General features: G+C 43.5%; 1 protein-coding gene across 1 annotated transcript in view; it reads right to left on the bottom strand.

The window, feature by feature from the left end:
* The window catches only part of MGLL (monoglyceride lipase), a 64,442-nt gene that overhangs the window by 32,000 nt on the left and 9,708 nt on the right, over window positions 1-22,734 (bottom strand). The window contains exon 3 of the mRNA XM_050904693.1: window positions 10,120-10,226. Coding sequence (XP_050760650.1) covers window positions 10,120-10,226 — 107 coding nt within the window. The remainder of the gene's footprint in view (window positions 1-10,119; window positions 10,227-22,734) is intronic.

Below are 22,734 nucleotides of genomic sequence, written 5' to 3' on the forward strand. Positions count from 1 at the left end.
AGCCTTCCAGCATATGCTCACTTTCCACAATTTGGTACCCCTGTAAACTGGCTGAAAGTGCTCTCCATCCCATCATCCACACCATTAATGAAAAAGGTCCACTGATAGTATAAGCAACATCTATTTATTATTTTTCCCTTGAAGAATACAGATGCCTCTGACGCTTCTCGAGGCCAAAGTCCTTGCTGATATGAACTAATGTCCTGCCATGAAAGCCAGTAAAGGAAATGACCCCTGGAAAAAAGTTTGAAGCAAGTTTGATGTCTGTCCAGTAGCCCCAGATAATAGACATAGCTAGCAACATGAAATGATCTGTTCTCTCAGCCTTAGCTCTTTAATAACCATCTGGTCCTTGTCCTTCCACCCTCAACCATCTTGCATGCAGACATACGCCTACAGCGAGCAAAGCCGGTTATGGGAGAGCAAGTAAGCTGTTGAAAACATTACACGACGTTGCTGACCCTCCTTCACTAATAGGAAATGCAGTTACAAGTTACATACCTGAACCTGCTTTCTGACATGGTGACAGAGTTATCCTGGATTTACCTGAGCAGCTGTGAAAGCAGAATTTGACCCTTGATGTGGGGATTAATTTATATATGTAAAGACTGAGTACAGGTGACAATTGCACAGAACTTTGAGACAACAGAAGCAAAACAACAGGTTGTAAACCAAAATGAGCTCAGTTCAGCCAAGGCTATTTCCTCTTTAGTTTCTCTTATTCACCAAAGTGAACCCTTTGTCCAAGTAAAGGATGGTTTATTCCTGATTATCAGGACCACTCATCCAAAATTCCTATCACTTAGTCCCAACATTATCGGCACTCCACACAAATTTAGTGGCTCACTCTTTATCACAGAGGGTATCTCTCATCTGAGAGGCAGAATCATGGAAGGGAAGCCAGAAAGACTCAACCCCCATGGGAAGAAGGAAGCTTTTTAAGTTTCCCAAATGTCTTTCCTCTGTCATGCAGTCTATCTGTTAACAGTTAACCGTGACAGGTTGAGGAGCACAGTCTGGAAAGTGGCCAGTGCCGACAGCTCCATGCTGAAAGTCGTTGTGCTCAAAAGGGAGCACTCTGTTCCTTCTGCTGCTGTGTCCCCTCTCACTGGGGCCCGTTGTTACAGCTTCACGCCTCCTTGTGTGAAGGCCAACAGCGAGGCTTTGTTCAAGAAGCAGCTGCTGAGAAGATGTACTATCATCTCATGGAATGACCCACTGACATTTCTCCCTCTGCTCATTAGTAAGCAGTGAATAATTAGGAGAACTAGGGCAGATTGCACGGCCCATTTTTTTCAGAGTAAAAAGCCAGCTCCTCAGATCCCAGTGTGCCCCAAAAGGGATTCCCTCATAAAGTGGGCTTGCAGCAAAGCCAGGGGAGCTGGCTCTGTAGCATCTTCTTCTCATCACCTGATGGAGTGAGGAAAGAGAACGGCTCGTGCCAGAAGGTGGACAGGGCAAGGCTGGAGTAAAGGGTGTCCCAGCTCCGCTTCACTCAGAGCTCAAACCACACCTCTGCTGCATGAAGAGAAAGCTCAGCTCAGCCAGGACCTGAGCCAAAGATCCTGTTCGACTGGATGATATGTTGTTGTTTATTCAACAATCTATTGTTATAGGGTGGATCTACAGCAGTGAGGAAATGGTTGAGTGGTTGGAAAGAGCAGAGTAATTGGGGGAACTGAGGAAACCATAACCATTCTTTTGCAATCTTTACTGCAGTCCAGCATTATCATCTAGTGATGTCCACATACAGGGGCAGTGATGAAGGAACATCTGCATTGCCTTCCCCCCATCCAAACAATGCCTGCATCCAGCTCTGGGTTCTAGCACAGAACTTATCTGCCTGCCTTATACCACTGATTATACCACAATTAAATCTGACTTAAAAAAAAAAAATTGGTCAGATAAACAAATAGACTGCTTTGAGCAGCCCAGGTTTGGTTTGGCAAGTTTTCATAGCAAACATTAGATGACACTACATGTCTGATTTCAGGTGCTCTTGCTTCTGTGTCTGTGCTAAAGGCGTATCCAGTCTTCACAATTTCCAAACCCACTTGCCTAAAAGATAGGTGCAGGACCATGTTTTCCCCACTTTTACATCACCATGGCTCCAGTATTACTCTTGGGAAGTCCATGAAACAAAGAAAGTCTCATCCTCTGAGTGGAGTGGAAGGGAAACACCTCTGAGTATCCCCTGCCCCTTTCCTAACCCAAACATTTTAAGCAAAACACTCCACTGCCGCTTATGTGTGCGCTGTCAGATACATCAGCTGTGTGCAGCCTCACTGTGTCTTTATTTTTAGTTTGCTGTGGTCTAGCTGCTTCCTGGCTCGACAGCGTTGTTTCATCTGCCTTCACAAGACAAACAAAATAAAAGCCGCACTTGCATTTCCAAGTCCCAGCTTGTGGCTTCCTCTAGAGCATGAGACACTGTAGGTATTTGCTTTCATGATTCACCTCGTGTTTTCTTGCTGTTGTGTAGTTGCTCTCCTCAAACGGAAACAATGCTTACTACCCTGAAAGATGCCATGTGGTGCAGGCAGAGATTCGGGACTGCATTATCGCAGTGTGAATGAAGGGCGAGCGCTAAAGTGACAGAATCACTGCTGAGATGACTTCACCAGAGCAAGACTGGGCTGCAGAAGTCTGTGATGAGCTTCTCAAAAATAACAATAATAGCGTGCACACCTCTGTTTAATAAAACCCATCTCAAAGTACTTACAATTGCCTCTTGTGCCACAGGATACTCCCCTTGGGCTACACTGTATTCTGATACAATTATAGGCGCATTTCAGCCTCATTGTGTTGTAGGAGGTGTATCCAGACCACTTTTTCCTACAGGAGCTGTGGCCCCTCTGGGAGGTACTAGCTCTCAAACAGAGCCCAACTCCATGCAGCAATCTGGGAGAAAGCAAGAGAAAATACACTATCCAGTTGAAAGAGTGTGTTCAAGAGCTTGTCCAATGCATAGGGAAGGTTGCATCTTAGCAGTATGAATCATTTTGCCTATAATTTCAAAGAGGGTCAAACTGAATGACCTGTTTTCCTTAGCAAGCTGTCACTGCTGCTCTGAGATCCAGTGCTACAAGACCAGCCGTCACTCCAGAAGAGCTGGAGCTGAGAAGCGACTGGTTTCATTTTGGCTGGAGCTCATTGGTGGCGGGCAGGCTGGTTTCCCAGTTCATCTCCAGTTAATCTTGCTCTTTGGTCTTCAAGTTGATAATTCACATCTGTGCTGGGAGAAGCACACACTGTAGCCCCACTTTACATGAGAATCCCCACAACTGAAATAGAGTTAGAAAAGGGTGGCAGAAGTTTACTCATTAGCTATTTGTTTTATAGGAGGACTTTGCTCCAGGTTCTTACAGTTTTCTCACTGTCTAAGGAATTACATGGTGTACTGCAGTGTCTGAACTCTCACCCTGTAATTACATGCTGTCGTTTCACCTTCTGTGTGCCCCACACATGCTAAGCATTCCTCACCGCTGCCCTGGAAGGCAGATAAGCCTGACTGCTACCTTCGTTCAACATCTGGAGAAGGAAAGGCTAGGGAGAGCTAGGCTGGCTTGGGACCATACCGAATACAGAGTCAAAACAGGGATAAAACGGCACTGGCAGTGCTCTGCCAGCCAGGCCAAAGAGCCATCTCCTCCGGGATCCCCCTGCTAAGAGGAACCTATAGCGGATGCTTACAAGCGAGAACATGAGAAGTGGGGCAGACCCGCATGACTCTTCTCTGGTATATCCCCTCAATTTCCATCTCTGCCCGCACGCCATGCAGCAGACATCACTGCCTGCTTTTGACATCGCAGCCGTGTTTACGACTCAATCTTCTCCTGGGTTAAAAGGGGAGAATGGATGAATTCCAGACAGGGCTCACGGGTCCATATGACACTTAACATGGATCAAGGGTCAAAGAATCATTTAAGTGTTCCCTTATATTTCTGTTGTTTTTGCTCCGTCATGAGCTTTCAATCTAGCAGTTTTCAGAGCTATATGCACAAAGATTTATGTCCATACACTTGTATCATGGTGGGACAGACTAATCACCCCTTAGCAGCTCTCTCTCCATTCCAAATGAATTATCATAGAAGACTGAAAGACAGACAAGTCGAAATAATTTGAAGAACAAAAGGGCTAATTTCCCCATAGGGAATGTACTTGCAAAGTTTGATCTGAAGCTCTGAAGAACTTCCTTCTTTGCTTGGCAATTCTAACGAACTATCAGTGGCAAATGCCCCCGCAGCAGTCCTCATCTGACGAACAGGAACGGGCTAGGAGTCTTCAGATTGGAACCATTAGTAAAAATATTAAAAGAAAGAGTTTTCCTGACCCTTGAAGAGTGGAGTTTATGCAGAGGAAATACACAGGGAGAGAGGGGAACTCAACCTGACAGCTGGGCTGACTCTCCTCCTGCCCTTGCAGTCACCACTCCAGTCTGTGAACTGTAACAGCATTTTCCACCCACCCACGACACTTGTGTGTGGGAAACACTCTGGTTTTGCATGACTGCAGATCTCGCTGCCTGCCAGCCATGCTACCCTACTATGGGAGCTCTGCCTACAGCATGCAGTAGGTTCAGGACCTGTATTTATCCGTGGGGCTGGGCAGCACTATGAATTTCTCCTGGTAGAACACTTTCATCACTTCAGAAAAAGCCCGAAAGAGGATGCACTAACACAGGTACACAGCTAGTGCTATATTGTCTTTCCTAGCCAAGGAGAGCATCTGTCTAAGGATAAGCACATCGGCAGCAGTCCAATGGCTCAGAGCATGGCTGCTGGTATGGTTCAGGTAGTACAGCTTCGTGTGCAAGCAAATCCAAGTTCTGTGTGAGGCCCTCTCTGCTGCGGGGGGCAAGAATGAGAACAGGATTAATGAGGAGAACAGTCATTTTGCACTCCTGCAAATGCTAATGTGTCCATACCCATGGTTATTTCCAGTAGTGCATACGGAAGATTTTATTTCCCAGCAATGTTCACGTATTATGCTGAAGGCCAGGAGCCCTTCTCTGGAAAAAAATAAATAAAAATGTCCACAACCCATTGTAAGTCTCCTGTCCAAGGAAATGCAAACAATAAATGCCATTCTTTCCTATGTCTCTGCAGAAAAGCAGTTTAAACTTTTCCTGCTCTTGTGAGGTAGACTCAATTGGAGGAAGCAGAAAGGTAATAGATTGCTATGGGCAAGCGGGCCCACACCCAGCCTTGCTAACAGTCACCAAGGAACAGTTGTGCTGCTCTGCGAGCAAACCAGCTCCAAATAACGCTTGCCAAGGCTTTCCTGACTCCATCCCTGGAGATCACCCCGAAGTCTGCCTGATCACATCATCAGGGAGCGCTGCTCTCCAGGAACATTCCCTTTTGCTGGTGTGCATGAGCTGTTGCTTCTCTCTCGCAGTGCTACCCTAATTCTTGCTCTTGTTAATGCTGACATCCTTCTTAGTCATTTCCCCCCTCCCAGTTTGACCAGATTTAGTCCTTTTTAACCTTTCTGTGTAGAGCAATCCTTCCCAGTGCTATGAATAAATAAAAGCCTTCTGTTCTCATCAACAAAATGGTCTTTTAACAGTTGCAAGAACAACATAGCAATCACTTGGAAAAAAAACCGAAAACAAAACCAGCTAATATTTGCTGCATTTAAAAATCTCTGCTCCAGCTATTTTCTACTTTTTAGAAACAAGTGCTTCATTAAATAGAGAAAACAGTGAGAAAATTAACGGGGAGCACAAGCTGCAGTAGGTGTCTGAGAGGGACCTGCTAACCCATCAGAAATGCTCACCACACACAAAGTAGCGGCAGGGCTGAAAAAGCAAGCTGAACTTCAGTTAGAAACATCTAAGGAATATGAATAAGCTGTTAGACCTGCAACCTTTCCCTCTGCTTTGATCTGATGTTACACATAACTCATGAGTGGGAAATTCAACAGCTTCAAAGAGGGTCAAAGAGTCGGAGGTCTCCATCTATAGGTAGAGGGTTTATTCTGCCTGGAGAGAGAGGGAGGTTGGAGGAGCTGTCCTCAAGCAAATCTAAGGGCTAGGAACTGCTGCCAGGTTAGGGCTAAGTATTTCACCTTCCTCATCTTCACGTAAGACAGCCACCTTACCTGTAAGAAGCACCAGCAAGTCCAAGTGAAAAAGAGGGCCAGTGCCACTACTGTTAAAAAGTGTAAGAAAGAGAGAAGTAAATACGTTTTTGTGGCCCTTGCATCTTGGAAATGCTTTTGTAACTGCTATTAGTTGACATGTACTTTTGAAGGTGAAATTGCGGTTGTTCTGGGCTCTGGCCACGTAATGCAACCATAGAGAATAAGATCACAGCAAATGAGATGTTATAGGAAGAGAGATGAGGATAGCTGGAACATCATGTGCTTTACCAACTGAAATGCTTGGTATGAGAAAACAAAGCCACATTCTCTATCCTTTATTCTCATTTTCCTTGGCTCTCAGCTTTACAGATCCCTAAAAATACTGCATTATAACTAAAGGAGCTGCAATCTGCCTGTGACTGACTGAAGAATTACAATATCTCTCCAGTTTGATGAATCTCCCACGGGTATTCCTTCTAAGAGGGCTTTCCTAAATTGATTGCCAATAACCTAATACGCTTGTCTCTTTTTTCTGTCATCAGAATGTTGCCATCATAAAATAATAGTAATATAGAAAAGAAATTGAAAAAGTGAGGTGTCATTTCAAAATACCTAAAGCTTGCAGAAATGCATAGCAAGGTCATCCCAGCAGCCTTAACTCTGCCTTCGTGAAGCTGCATGCCAAGTAAATCCAGAAACCATGGAAAACGGTTACCTGCCTATTAAAAACACCATGTAAAAGACCACAGAAAAAAAATGCTGTATTACAAAGAAATACCATTTTCCGCTTTCATGGGATTGATATAAACCAAAGCAATTTAATAATATTAGATGTAAGGTAGGGTTAAGCGGTCTTCTGGAATTAAATTTTCATGACCACCATGGAAAATTTCTAATACATATCTATGAGGTCCAGCGGTCTTGGGATTACTATGAAATATCCCAAAGAGTAAATGTATGAATCCTGACATACTAAGAGAACTGAGCCAGTGACACCTTATACAGGGCACTGAGCCAGTGACACCTTATACGGGGCAATACTAAGACACAAATTTGGGTGAATAGTGTTACTCTGTGAAGTGCCAACCTTTTTGCTGAAGCCTTGCATAACAGCAAACAGTGGTGCAGAGCAGCCTGCGGCAAGATTTAGAGCCAGTGTGTGAGCTCCCACAGACTCAGCAATATAAATGGAAATTATTTTTCCTTCTTTTGACTGAAGGATAGACACAAAATAAATCAGTCAAGTTATGCATACTACAGCCCTCGTAACTTCCCAACTCATTTGGGAAATCATGCTAGCTACGCTGTGGAACCGCATTAATAATCTCATGGATAATGTGCCTATATTGGGAATTTTATCCATGAGAATACCAGAACCAGAACGAATGTCCAGGTCAGGAAATCTACGCCAAGCTCATAAGACTATGAGCCACTGTAAGAGATGGGGAATAGAAAGCAATTATTTTGCTAACACAATTGAATAATTAATATTACCCAAAGATATCCAAAGGATGGGACGCAAAGGGGGAACACACTGTTGAAGTGATTTGGAATATATAAAATGGTGGAGGAAAGCTATAAACTTCCCAGTATGATCTGAGCAAATTTGGCAATGGAGGTGTTCATGTCCTTCAGGTCTCGCTGGCATCCAGCTCAGCGAGATCAAACAAATGTTGTCCTCACTGCTTACCTCTTTAGGTGCAAAGATTATTTTACAGAGCCTAAAATATGTTGTCTGTCTAACTTACAGTGAATCTAGGCTCAGTTAAATTAGCTCTTTGTGTAACACAACTGTGTTTCCACTGTTCTGCTTTTGGGTTCCTCTTTACCCTCTCCCCTTTGCTGATGAAGAAAACGAAACTGAATTTACAAAGTAAACTGTAGGTTTGACAGGCAGAATGAAGTTGTTAACTGGCCTGAGCAACCAGATTTGTACTAATTGAAGTGAACTAATTAATCCAGCAACATCAGTCTATAGAAAAAAACCATGAAATATTTATGCTTCTCTAGTCAAAAAGATATTCAAGGAAAAAGAGAGCAAATAACTGTCTCATTATACAGCACAAAACATGCCTGACAGGAACCTTCACCCCAAGGCCCTTCTCCATCAACAGAATAGGCATTCTCCGTATCAAATCTATGCGATAAATACAATGTTTTATCATTTCTTCTAGGTTTGTTGCTTCAAATACTGTTATTTTAACTCTACGTCTTAAAACCTTTATCAAGTTTTAAGGGAATGAGGAACTAAGGCATGATGATAAGCATGCACAGTGAGCAACTGCAGTCTCTCACAGGCCCACTGTGGCTCTGAACAAATTGCTTGTGTGTCCCGGAGTGCAGGAACTTTTTGTATATATTGTCTGTGGTCTACTAACAGCAGCTGCAGAGTGGACAGCATGTGGCCTGTTCCATTGCCTTTCTCATGAACTTTATGCCATACAGATAAACTGAGAGGAATGGAGACACTTTCTACTGGTATTACTGCAGACTCCTGCTAGCCTACGTCCAACTCAGAAGGAAGTACATTGAAATGAATGAATCAACACTTAGAAATATTGTGCCTATATAGGGGGAAAGAGACTCATGTGGTCAGCACCAATACTTCTGCACGGGTCAACTGTCTTTGTAAAGCCAGCCCTGAATATGGCATGTGATCAGCTGTCCAGAAAAAGCACATGGGTTTTATTTATTTTCCTTGCAAGCTGTCCTGAGGACTAGGTATTCTCTTTTTCAGGGGAAATGTAGGGTTCATTTTTGCACATCAAGTGCAGTGCTGTGATTGAAAGGGAGTCATGAGAGCAAGTGCGAGGGGAAGCCTTGGTTACCTGGATTCAGTAAGGTTTTGCCTTTCCTCTCACAGACTAAATGGTGCAATGCCTCACATGCATTCAGGATCTTCAAGCTCAAATTAAGCAGTCCTGTCTTTGAGGAGATCTAGGGGCAGGTCTGAGTCTCAGCTTCAGCCAAGTAAATTGCAGTATACTTTCCAACGTATTGCAGTATACTTTCCAATGTCAGTGGACGATCTGCCAGGAGATCAGATTTACACTGACTGAGATTCATCCCATTTCAACCTGTCAGCTCAGAATTTGGCCTTACCTTTTGTCCACTGCCATCATTAATCCCATTAATTCGTTTTACTAATATCTAGAGTAACTCTTGCAGGAAGGCAGCGATCTGCAATGATAAAAACAAAGCAAAGACTTCCAAGCACAAGGAAGTCATGAAGCTGCAAGAGTCCGGTGTGACAGGAGGCTACCAAAGAACTAGGATAGTTGGTTCAAATATGTTATCGGGTTGTCCCGGCTCTTGCGCTGCAGGAGATCTGGTGATACCCAGCATCTCTATGTCACAGAATGGAGCAGAGAGCAGAGATCTTCAAGCCAGAAGAGGCTGGAACACTAAGCCTACCTGGCACAGCATTGCCCAGACCCACTGGCTGAGGGCTGAAGTGGTGTTGCTGTGTTATCACAGCCTTGCATGCACTCAAGCTGCTTTCTCGTCAGAGCTGAGGTGTGTACAGCCAGCTCTGGTGTCTCTGCTGGACTGTGGAGATGTGTCCAAAGAAAGGTCTGTGATGTCTCCATGCCTCTCCATGTCCCAAGGGTGCAGCTGTCTAGTTGTATCGGTATATGAAAGCTATGCTGTCACTTCAGTCTCCCCTCTGGGATCATTTAGGACATCAACCATGAATCCAGCAGAAATGGCTCCTAGTCCCACTTCCATAGTGGACAATACCTCTTCACCCCCCAACAGATAGGTGAAAGAGAAATAATCCCTTACAGAGAGGTTAAAATAGCACCAGCAGTAATGTCAAGAACAAGGCTGAGGAAAACTCAGGTAAACAGGGATAGCTTTTTACAGATTCAATATGCAGATCTTTACAAAGCGACAGATGATTCCTTTCTCATTTATGCTGAGGTGTAAATATTTTACTGACTCTTCTCTCACTGCTGAGTAGCTTTAATGGCATTTACTTCAGTAAAGTCCTGAGCTGCTGTAAATCAAGTACTGTTTTAGGCTACTCACCATGGTCATGGGCAAAAACAAACAAGTTAAGTCCTGTAAGCCTCTGGGCCAAGTCGTCATAGCGGCCGCAGTGTTCCCCAGCGCCATGAGCGATAAACACGAGGGCCCTAAATGGAGCATTAAGGTATAAATCATTAACTTGGCAATCAACCCACAAAGGCTTCAGAGCTGCAAGTAAAAACAGCATATTCAATTAGCAACAGCATTTCAGACATCAGCAAATACAAGGCAAGTATTTAATGGCTGAGGTGGGTGTGAACAGAGGGGAAATGATTGCCACCCTGACCTACCATTGACCTGGTCTTCACCAGGTGGTAGTAGGACGGACTACATGGAAGTCAGCTGCTCATGGGACAGACACAGCTCTTTCCCATTTGTCTTCCACCATGGTCTGCTGCAAGTTAAAGATGCAGATGGGCATCAGCATCAATCCTTGAGCTGGATAACTCTGTCTTGGGCTTGAGGTGTCTACACGGCTCCTACAGTGTAAGTGTTCCCATTGCTTTCTTTTGGGATTGGTATCTCTCTGTGGTTTCAGATACAAATATTGTCCTTAACTTTATAACTTGCAACATCGTCGATGCTACAGAGCACTCTTAAAGATGAAATTTTAGCTAAAGAATAGGTGTCCAGCAGAGTCCAGAACTTTGGTTGGAGTTTGAAATTTTATCTTTTGACCCCAATTCTGGTGATGTTAGCATTCCAGTTTCTGCCCCAAAAACAGTTGCTTCACTTTGGTGATTAAAGTGACATTTACATAGCCACTGTATGACTACAGACAGGGATCATAAAAAAACCAGTCTAACAGACCCTTCTTTTTGAAAGATGTGCAAATACTTACCTTCAAAGATTCCAGTTTTACCAATGATACTTTACTTTTACTGGAAAGGCACCAAGTGAGAGTGGCTGAAGTTGAATGAACCATCCCAGTGTTTTTACTGGGCAAAGTTTGTATAGAATTAGACTAGAACTATAGCAGAAGTAGCAATGAAATTACAGAAGTTTTGCTGAATTTGACAGGTGACTATTTAAAATCCAGCTTTAGCAACATAAACATAACTTGTTTGTTTAAAAGTACCATCTGTCATTGCAACATCAGCAACCACAAAAGAGTTTGAAGGCTACAAGTTAGACATTTTCAGTACATTAACAGTGAAATATTAAATGAACTGACAACATAAAATAATGACAGCAGTTCACAGCTAGTGAATTCCTCAACTTTATTTTGATTGAGGTTTTGAATACCTCTTTAGACAGTGTATTCACTGCAATAAACTGCTTTGATCTTAATATATTTAAACTTAAAAAAGATGTTGGATGATGCAGAAACTCCTGCTCTAGCTCTTTGATTAGCACCTGCTTCAACGTATTTGGTCATGTTAGACAGCTTGAAAGAGCACCCATCGAAACCAGAAGGATTTTACAGAGCATACTGCAAACACAAAAGCAGCAATGCAAAGATGCTCTGGTGTCTGTCTAACACTAACTAGCAAGGGTGAGGTTAGGTCATGTAGCATATTTAACTTGCTGTGCCTTACAAATGTTCTTTAGTATCACTGAAGGTTTCAAAACAATCAGTGTGGAGCAGTCATTTCTTCCTTTGTCATCTTCCCCAGTCAATAGATTTGTCAAGTTATCAATGCACTTGTCAGACAGCCTGATTTTCACAGTGCAGGGTCTATTATTATAGCTCCAAATACTGAAGAAATGGAGACACTGCTCATTCCACAGCAGAGAATATTAACTTTCTGCAGCAGAGGCATCATGGCTTTACATGTCCCACCTCTCCCAGACACAGGCAGCCCCGCAGACACTGTGGCCAGTGCTGGAAGAGCGAGCCATTACTCTATACATGCCCCTGAAAATTGGAGGCACCCTCCAAATGCTTCTGCCTCCACCTACGCGCAATGGTCTGGTACCTCAGCCCTGGTCCTGGGTCACCTAAAGAGACATCACAGTCCCCAAGTCTGGGGCTGGCAGATCTGCCAAACATTCAGAAATGCAGCAGGGGGGCAGGGGAGTGAAGCAAAGCCAGGCTGTTAACCCACAGGCTCTGGACTCTGCGGTACAGCAAGCAGTGGCACTGCGTGCACAGGACACCGATGCAGAAACTAAGGAAATGTGAGAGAAAATTCCTGTGTACCCATCACCTTGATATCCAACAGACTCAGCCAGGCTAAGTCTCTCTGCTGTATACCTCCTATTACCTGGCTCTTGACAGCTTCCCTGCTCAGTGTCTTACTTAAGCCCTCGGTTACTCTTTAGAGGATCTATTTTTTTTTTTGCTGACTAGGCACAGAGATTAAGGTGCAACTTGGCTGACTGAATACAGCCCTTCATTTTTCAGAGAAATATTATTTGAATGTATGCACTGAAATGCATCAAGTGAATGAAACCTAATGGGAAGCTGGCAAAGAGATCTCTGCCAGGAAATTCTTGCTGTTATTTCATCCCCTGACAGCAAAGCCCTAATTTTGCTTTCATTCACACTGATGCAGCACCATGACTGCCTGACAGCATCCTGCTAGATGCTCAGACCCCTCATCTTCTGTGAAATGGGTGAGAAAAGAAAAAAACTCAATGCTTCAGAGAGGCAAGGTGTTCTGCAACCTCTCCTCTCATCTAGCACAACAATTGCCAGGCGTTGCAGAACTGAGCCTTTGGACACCACAGGGAAGAGACCTGGGTTATTATTTGTCTGCAAAATACTGAATAAAATTCCTGAGACTGTGCTTTAAGAGCCCTAATGGCAGTAGCTGTCGAGAAGACTGAGATACTTTTGAAAGTTTTGTCCTATCAATAGTCATAAACAAGGAGTAAAATTTCCAAATTGTTATGTCGAAACAGAAGTAGCTCATTTTGTTGATCAATAAAAAGTGAGAGTGGCTTTACTGACTAAAAACTAGGTCACATCTACACAGCTCTTTAGCTCCAGCTTTCAGGTCTAAGCACAGGGGCCATACATTAAACACAACAGCTTGAAAAATTGAAATTAGTATGAGTATCATCTAAGCAAGGATTGAAGGATTTGGCTCTTTCACCTAATCCCCCTTTTTCCATTACAAAACAAGTTTAGATTTGGCAAATAATACCTGAAGGCAGTATAACAAATACACGGTTCAACATATTTTCGATAGCAAGCTGGTATGAAAATACAACGAGTGAGTACATTGACTGACAGCAGTTCTTTACTGTATGTAAACATTTTCGCAGACAGCCCTGCTCTCGAATCGCAGCCTGCTCCTTCCTACCACAATGGATGGAATAACAGAATATCAGAGACTGCTTTCAACAGAGTTGTTTAAAATTAATACAGAAACCCTGCAGGCTTTAAGATTTTGCAGGACTGCAGTGCCTCTGTGCGTGACCTCAACAGAAATTTTGTTTAAACAAGGTTTGCGTATTGGCCATGTATGAAACTGATCCTGGGGAGAAATTTCTTCACCTCCAGCTCTTGCAATTGCACTGGTGAAATCCTTGGAAACTTGCACATCTCAGGTAGAAAACATGGTGCACAGCCTGCAAAGCTTTCCGGTGGAGACTGACCTGTGCCTGAACCCATGCTAACTCTGGTCTCTCTAACCGCAGGCACGGAAACCTGATGTTTCTTTGGATGCTTCAGCTGGCTTTGGCTGGTGGAACTGTAATTGCTGAACATCTCGAAATAGCATTGCTTTGGCATATGCTCAAGAAAGCACCTAGTCACACAACAGCACAATTTCCCCGCGTTCGGCAGGTGTGTCTCCACACAAAGCCAAGGTGTGAGCTGAGCATGAGTAAGTATCCACGTGCTTGTTCTCACCTAACTAGTGCAACAACAATTATGGCTACTAAAGGAAACCAGTTTATTGACTGCCGTTTGCAAAAGCAACAGGCAGTTTTCCCTTCCCACAGCCTTCACCAGCTCCTCCTCCCTCCCCACTGCAGGTTTCTGTCTCTAGTACTGCACAGCTTGGCAAACAGATGCAGTTACTTATTACAACAAGAGGGCAGGACAATATTTGTCAAATATTTGTTCAAATCAACTACTGGCTGTGTTTACTTATCTCCCATTAGGAGGTGATGGTATATAGCAGTGACCAGTCCCTGCTCCCACATCTCCACTGTGCTGGTCATCCATGGCTGATATCAGCCCCTCCTGTGTTGCAGTTGCAGCTTGCTAAGTAAGCAATACACAGGGATGCCACACATGCAGTTGGTACAAGGCACATGCAAACATCCTTTCCTGAATCAGGGAAGTTGGGAGCGGTAGAGGCCAGGCTGCAACGCAAAGTCAGTGTGCACAAACCCATATGAGCGCATTGTCTTTCTGTCCTGCCTCTGGGAGAGGTCACCAGCTGATCTAAGCTTTAGCTGTTTGCAACCCTTCCATATTTCTCACTGTAACTTCACATCCTCTAATATTTCACTTGTGTGGGGAGCAGCTTCGCAGGTGCAAGAGCAGAACCAGTTTTAGAGGTTCTCACTTTCTTTATTGCTGGGCACATGTTGCCACCTCTGCCCCCTCTGCCATGCCAGGACAATTGTTTAGAGATGTGATTCCACAATCAATTGCAGGAGAACAATTTTAGGGAAAATAAATTGCAGCACCGGGCTTATGAAAATGAGCGAGAGCCCTCTTAAACTAGGGCTCTGTCATTAGAAGAAACATACCTTGAAACAACACTCAGAAAGCTGCTGTGCTATGAAATCTGGCAGGCCAGAAATACAACTCAGGATGTGGGTCCTGCTGAGCATAAGACCCCTGTTCTTGCTTTATTTTCAACAAAAGTCGTGTTGAAACTGAACTAGAGGAGGAAGGTTGTGAGCGGGACGGTATGATTTTAATGTCTTGTGTCCTCTGGGGACAGAGCCACTTCTGTGGGACCCCGTGCATGCTCTTTTATTGCCAGAAAATAACAAAAAACACTGGGACTAGACCAAAGAACTGAAGACAAGCTTCCTATGACTGCATATATGAAAAATGCAATCTTTTCCACCCCATTCAAAAGCCTCCCTCTTCAGAACAACATTTAAGTACCTGCTTAACCTCAGGAAACTTTCTTTAACTCACGAAAGTCAGTAGGACTTACAAAGTACAAGATGAAAGTTAAAAAAGGATTTATAAATGCTGTCCTGAATAAGGACTGATTTAATCACATGCAGAAGTGATTTCCTGAATCAAGCCCTTGCAACTTAAGCTAATACCATGTTATTCTATGTAAGGCAACTATGCTTTTCATTTGATATCATGTATGTTGTTACCAGAACCAGATCAGCTCTAACAAAGAACATCTGACTTGAGCAGTTTTGAATACTTGACACTGAATTCCTAAAGTAATTTTTAAAAACTAGCTGACAGGAAAGCTCTGAGTTAGCTAGGCTGCCAGAAAAATGACTGGCTTACTGAAGTTAAGTATTACATTTTGTTGTGTTGTTTGAGCTGATTTATCAGTTCCTTGGTAGCTGGCAACAGCCCGAGTCTTAGAAGCACAGTGAACAATTAACCTTTATTTATCAAAAACATTTAACTGGTGGCATTTTTGGACAAGCAACTGGATAGTTGCTCACAGACCTTTTTAATTTGTTAAAAATGTAATGATGTCATGTATGTATATTTTGCTTCCAAAGTATATTATAATGGAAAATCAATTAAAGGTATGCATTCTTGTGTTAGCCGGGCTAGCGGTCCTCGCTGATTATGAAGGTTAGTTATCTTTCACATAATAAGATTATGCATTAAGCAGCTTGTAACTTTGTTGAGCTTTAACTGTCATTCCAATTTTCTACCCTTGGTATTTGGTTAAAGATTACCTTTTTTTAAAAAAAAATTTCCAGCTAATCATTTCCAAGAACACATAATGAAGAATGAATTGTTTTGTTCACTGTTGGTGACCTTTTCTCTGGAGGGCTCTTGAGCCTCTTGCTTTGGGTGTAAGAAAGACCTGAAGTTTGCAAGAGGGATGTCTCTGTATCTGCTTTTTGAGTCAGCTTTTGCACTTTTTTTTTTTCCTGAGGTGATTTGTGTCCTGAAGCAACCCTGACAAAACTTAGGCCGTGGGCGGGGATTACAAATAGTTATGGCAATTTCTCTCATGTTGTGCATGCTTGTGACCTACACAGTTAGCCAAGAGTTCAGCCTGGTGAGTCCGGTTAGACAGGAATATTTATGGTAGTCAGGTGTGTCCCTTCATGCCATCCTTCCGTCTCCAGGAAACATGCAGAGTTATGTCCCTCTGAAGGTGCAAGAGGCAATGACTTTGCTCCCAATTCCAAGCCATGTTTCAAGGAGGCATTACACCCAAGAGCATTGCTCGCTTTCTTGCTCAGTTTTTTTGAGAAATGCATTCTTAGCCTCTGCTCTACTGGCCCATAGCTTTGCCATCTAGGTCCATAATCTGAGTAGCCACCTCTTTTTTCAGCTGTCATTGAAGCTGAACAATGTTATGTTAAACTAGCAGTTCTACAGCTATTTTTCCCAACTCAGGAGAAAAAGCAAGTCAGAATGGCAACAGCTTGGAGTCCAGTCTCTATCGACCTTCTCTCAGTATCACAGCCCATGTAGCATCAGCATGGATATCTCACAGAGCTCCAAATCTGGAGGAATTCACCTCTTCCAGATAGACTGAGGTAAGTAGTAGTTCAAGAATGTAGTAGTTTAACCTGCGAAAAACCTTTAAGCACCACAGAATATGTCAAAGAACCGTGCACTACACTCACACTACAAAATTTCTGCTTGATTTTATAGAGCTTGTGGGGATTAAAGATTCTGCACATTTGTGTTAGATGTGGTTTGGTCTAGTTGAGTAGAATCAGCAGCTTCATTCCTGTCCAGTTCCTAAACTGGCAATTAAAAAATAAACCTCTCCAGCAAACCCTGCTTCCTACTTTGAAGTTCCCATTCAAGCCTGTCCAAAGGGGCTGCTGTTAGTTTAAGCAGCATCCTACTGTCTAACATCATAGAGACTGATGCCTCAGTCTTAAAATCTGCTCATCATACATCTCAAAATCACAATCCCTCATCAGCAGAGAGTTAGGAGGACATTTGAGAACTGCCACGACCTCCAGGAGGAGTAACATGGGTAAGTTATTCAACAACAGCAGAAAGCGTAGACACCATAAATCAATGGGGCACAGAGAGAACTGGGTAGCACAGATGTATTTATTTCAAAACAAAAGGTTCAACAGGATCTAGCCAGAGCCAGCAGAAAACAATGTGGAGAAGCAGCTTACGCTGATTTATTGTAGCTCTTCGAAAAGCAAGCCCTCACCGAGAATAACTCATGAGTGGTCTAATATAGGGAAAAGAGATGAAGGAAACTTCAGGTGGGGGTGGGAGGGAAGGAATTATTGGAACCTTGCAACTGCATAGCTCTGGACAAATCTCTGCAAAGTTAACATTTGAGACCAGCTGTATTTTGTTTCAAGGAAGCTTTGAAGTAATATTTTAGGGGACACAAGGCTGAGATCAGAGCCGAAATATGTGGTGTGTAGTTTAAAACTCATGGGCTGGATCTTCCCACCCTTTTCTTGGATAAAACTGAGGAGGAGGGATTCTAGGGTTACACGGACTGCCTCGGGGAGACACTCCTCCACTTTGATATCAGAGATGGGATTTTCCTGGGCAGAACTGGCTGCCAGACCTGCTGCTCTGAATCTGCAAGGCAGACAAGCACTCTGGAGACACGGGCAGCTCAGGGTTTGGAGCTGCGCTTTCCTCTTGCTGCTGCCCTTCTACAAAGCACAGGAATCCTTGAAAGAAGAATTATGACTTCTGTTTCCAAAGAGGCAAGGTGTAGGCATTGCCACGCACACAGGACTGAGGAAGGGGTGACTTGGAGGGAGCCCGGGCAGAACTGCCCCGGACCTGGCTGGGAGTAAGGCTGGAATTGGACATCCCAGTTCTGTACTTTGCTGTGCTTCAGCCCTTCCTCGTACAAGGGCTGCAAGAGAGATAAAATGGAGGTCATATCTCCCAAGGGGAGCTACAAGGATGAATGCACAAAGCAGTTAGTGTCTTTCTAAGAAAACTGTGCAAAGCATTATTTAAATAGAAGACATCAGCTGCAAAGTTCAAGTCGATCTGAAATCACACCTAAAATTTTTAGATTAGCTTTAAGGTGTGGAAGAAGAATAGTCAAAGAAGAAAAAGAGTTTCTGGCATAGATCCCTTTGGAAATCAGGAAAAATAAGATACCTCTTGTTAATTGTATTAAAAATTAATTTTCACTTGGAAGCAAAGCCACCACAGATGGAAGATGGCTGCAGGACCACGATTCTCAACGGAGAACCAACAAACGGGGAGTAAGAGCAAGAACAGTTTTCGCAGACCTCCCCCTCCTCTTTCATGGACTTGCACTGAACCTCTAATGATTTCCAAAGGGACAAGTATTACCGTTTAGCCAGTCGTGTAGTAGTTTCTTCTTGAAATCAAAATGCAGGCACTGCCTGGTGAGCCAAAGCCTTGGAAAAAGAAAGGCTTGTGTAATTAGATGGACTGTCCTTTCAAAGCATGAGAAAGCTGCAATTAAAGGGCCAGAACCTTTCTTCTGCACAGTCACTATCACTTAAACTCAGCACTACTCACTAGTTCAGGACTAAACCTGTTCACTGAACAAAGAAGGTTTTTTTATACAGAAGTATGTCTCTGTTTCAAAGTAGCTGTGCAAAACCAGTTACTTCTTACTGAGTTCACTTGCACTCTCAGCATATGCAGAACACTGGTACCTGTTCCAGTGACAAGTCAGGACTTATTGCTGCTATACGTTCATAGCCTGACAAACCCAATTCAAACCTAAAAGACCAAGCAGGCTTCCTAGAAAGGAACAAGGTGTGCCTGATTAAGGGATCAGCTCAAGCCATGCAAGAATGCTCCCTACATGGCATCCTAGTCCCATTTTGACCATTTAATCTCACCTTTCTGCATAGCACAGAAAATGGAGTTAGACAGCAGTATCCCTGTATCGAGGTGAGGAGTTCTAGTTGAGCCTCTGTAGGTTTCAAATGGTGGAAATTACTTTACTTAGTAAAGCCATCCCTCTGGTTAGGTCCACACAAGTACTTGGTGACTTTTAAGTCCTTAGTAACATGCTTGCTTGCTCGGTTATTGTCCTGGTTTCAGCAGGGATAGAGTTAATTTTCTTCTTAGTAGCTGGTACAGTGCTGTGTTTTGCTCTGCCAGCAAGCAGGTGCACAAGGAGCTGGGAGGGAGCACGGCCAGGACAGCTGACCCGAACTAGCCAAAGGGATATTCCATACCATAGAACGTCATGCTCAGTATATAAACGGGGGGGAGTTGGCCAGGAGGGGCGGATCACTTCTTGGGCATCGGTCAGCGGGTGGTGAGCAATTGCATTGTGCATCACTTGTCTTTTCTTGGGTCTAATTTCTCTCTTTTTGTTATATTCCCTTTCATTAATTTTTTATTATTATTGTAAGTTAGTATTATATTTTATTTTACTTCAGTTACTGAACTGCTCGTATCTCAACCCACGAGTTTTACTTTGTTTTTCCTGATCCTCCTCCCCACCCCACTGGGAGGGGGGAGGGTGGAGCGGCTGCGTGGTGCTGAGTTGCTGGCTGGGGTTAAACCATGACAGTTATTTTCAAATGTTTGCTAAGAAGTGCTTATGGTTTGAGACAAATCATAAAGTGGTGCAGAGGACACTACATCTAAATGTTAAGCAGTGTTTCCTAAAGTCCTCTAAGACAAGCCTGCAGACTCTTTCTGACTTCTCTTTTTTCACAAGGTATTTTTCATGCAGGAGCTGGACATCACTAGTAGTCTGAACCTGGGCGCACCAGGGGTTCTTCATGGTCAGTCTCCCCACAAAATCAATGGTTCTTAAAAAGGGGATTGTCCACGTTTTAGACTCTAGCCGTGGCGCTAATCACCTCCAGTCTCAAGCTGTTATTCCAGGGAATGGATGGCACAGACAACTCCTGACAAGCAATATTGAAAATGTTATTAAAGGAAGAATTCAGCTCATCACCCTAGCACCTGTGCAGGGAAGAGGCTGAAAAGTGCACATCTGGCACAAGGGGATGAGAGCATTTCCAAGCCATTCCTTGCAATAAAAACTGCACAACTGAAGTACTTGATCAGGCATTTTGGGCTTACGTGGGCAAATCTTCATTAGCTTGGAAGAGAGCTGTGAATAAGTAAGGAGCAAGAAAGGGGATGACACTTTACCTGTTCTGTGAACTTGAGATAGTATGATATTATTACTTTTTAATAGAGCACTGACTGCGCAATTCCCAATTGTATGGCAGTGGTTTAAAGCAAAACATAAAACTTCAATTCCCTGAAATACTCAGACCTGATAGTACGGTTTGTAACCAGGCAATTCCACCCATAATGTGGAACTCTTGATTACTTCCTGCACTGAGTCAATTACCTATCCTCACTTTTACCTTTCTGATCCAATTTTGTCTGTGATCCTCTGTCTTGGCAGAGATCTTAATAGGTTATCTTTAACAAACTGATGAACTCATAAAAAGTTCAGATGTCACAGATAACATGAGTCTCCAAATAGCCAATCTTTTTCTGCATGATTTTCCAAAAGCCAGGGTGGAATTATCCCATAAACTCAGAGACAGAAACTCAAGGATTGATTTCCTAATCATAAAGCACTTTTATGTATATTTTAACATACTTTGTGATTAAGCACATTAATTTCCAATGAATAATCCTATCTCGGCACATCCCAGAGCTGCACTTCAGCCCTGCCCAGCTATGAGAGGAATCTTTGCAGTGAGAGGCTTTACAGGCTCTGTCAAAATCAATATCAGCAGCTATTCCTCTGGGAAATCAGTAATGTCACAGGCAAAGTGTTTGCCAAGGCTTTGAGCATGTTCCAATTAATTTACTATTCCACGTTTGCCGTAGACCTGAGGTAGGAGAGAAAGTTAAATGTAAGCAGTTAAACATGAGACACTGGAATCCTGCTAAGACAGTGAGCGCTGCAACATGTGCTTTAAACACTGAAATGTTTATTCATGTTTTAAACCACAGTAAATGTGAACTGCAGCTGAGGTGCAATGGTTTACCTACAGATGACTTAAAAGTTAACAAACGGATGGAGACTTCAGCCCATGGTTGCCAAATCCAGGTCTGTGTTGTTTCTTGGCCACACTGAGCTAATCTGCCTGTCCAAAGACTTTAGCTACGGCAGGCTTGCTTCCTAAAATGTTCTTTCATTTCTAACACCAAGGCAGCTTCACGTATGGCAGCGAGGGCTGCCACGCTAATGTAAATAAGGAACTACTTGCCATGAGTTTTAAACACCGTCTTGTTGATTTGCTCTTAAAAAGAGCTAGATGTAATAGCTTTAAACTCCAAAAGGTGAATGGGGACCTGACCAACTTGGGGGGCAACTACTAAAATAAGGATGAGTGGTAACAATAAAATAAAAGAGTATTTAGTTAGATAGATCTGCCATCACTTTAGGTACAGGCAAAGAAAGCTAAAGGCATGTGGGATGCCTTTTCTGCAGAAAAGCTTAAAATAGAAAAGGAAATCAATACTCATTTACAGTATCTGGCAGCCACTGAACCAAAACATACATGTACACCTACAGCAGAGCAGAAATAACAACATTTATTTAAACCACAAGCTGTTATTCTGCTGCAGGAACGCTGTGTTTTATGTGGAGTGCTTCACCAGAAACTGAGAAGTACCACATATTTCCGACCATTTTTAAAAAGCCTCGGCAATATCAAGAGCAAATACTTTCAATACCACAGTTATTAACCCCACCACTGCCAGGCCAGCTCTGACTTCTCCAATTGCCAGCAAAGAAAGTCAGAGCTGATGTCTGAGCTAGCAGCAGGGAAGATGGTTCGTCTTTCCTACCGAGTTTCTCTTCTGCCAACTTACAAGACACCATTTGTTGGATCACATGTGAGGGGTGCATCTGTCACAGCCTGCAGCGGGAACAGGAAGAGCTCCATCAGCTACATCGCTACAGCGCAACACCGGGGCCACTCAGAGCGTCGGAGGCACAGCGCTCCCAGACGAGGGCTGAACCATTGCATGTGCCGTGTGGGACATGAGGAGGAAGAGAGACCTCAGTTCTGTAGTGGTGAGATAGGGATGGGGCTCGGGAGCACTGGAGCACCCATGCCCGTGCCCTGCGGGGTGCCCGAGAGCTGGCAGGGCAGGGGCAGGTTTGCTAACTGCCTGCAGAGCTGCGGGGCGGCTTGAGCAGGGACATGTCTGCAGATGTTGTGGGCTTAGCAAAATGTAAACAAGCCTTGATGCTACATCTAGCTGTGCTGAGGGATCTGACCATCTCTCCTAAAGCAACAGGAGAACATGCACAGCAGGAAGCAAACCTTTGATGGTCAGAACCCTCAAATGATGCTTCAAAAGAGAAATGTACGCTTGTGTGTAAGAATGAGACAATGTTTCCACCGACTATATAAAACTACGGGTTTTAGAGGAAGGAGTAGTGTTTAACAAATCAACATTCCCCAAAAACTGAAAGTGAAATTAAATATAAACAAAGTGACTCTGCTGATAGATCTTTTTTCCATTCCTCAGCTCGGAGAAATGTGACCAGTAAATAAACAGCATAAATAATAACAACAGCTGGCTTTTGTACAACACTGCTCATTCACAAAAACCAAAAATGC

This window comes from Gymnogyps californianus, chromosome 13 (genome assembly GCF_018139145.2).
Source record: "Gymnogyps californianus isolate 813 chromosome 13, ASM1813914v2, whole genome shotgun sequence".
Lineage (NCBI taxonomy): Eukaryota > Metazoa > Chordata > Aves > Accipitriformes > Cathartidae > Gymnogyps > Gymnogyps californianus.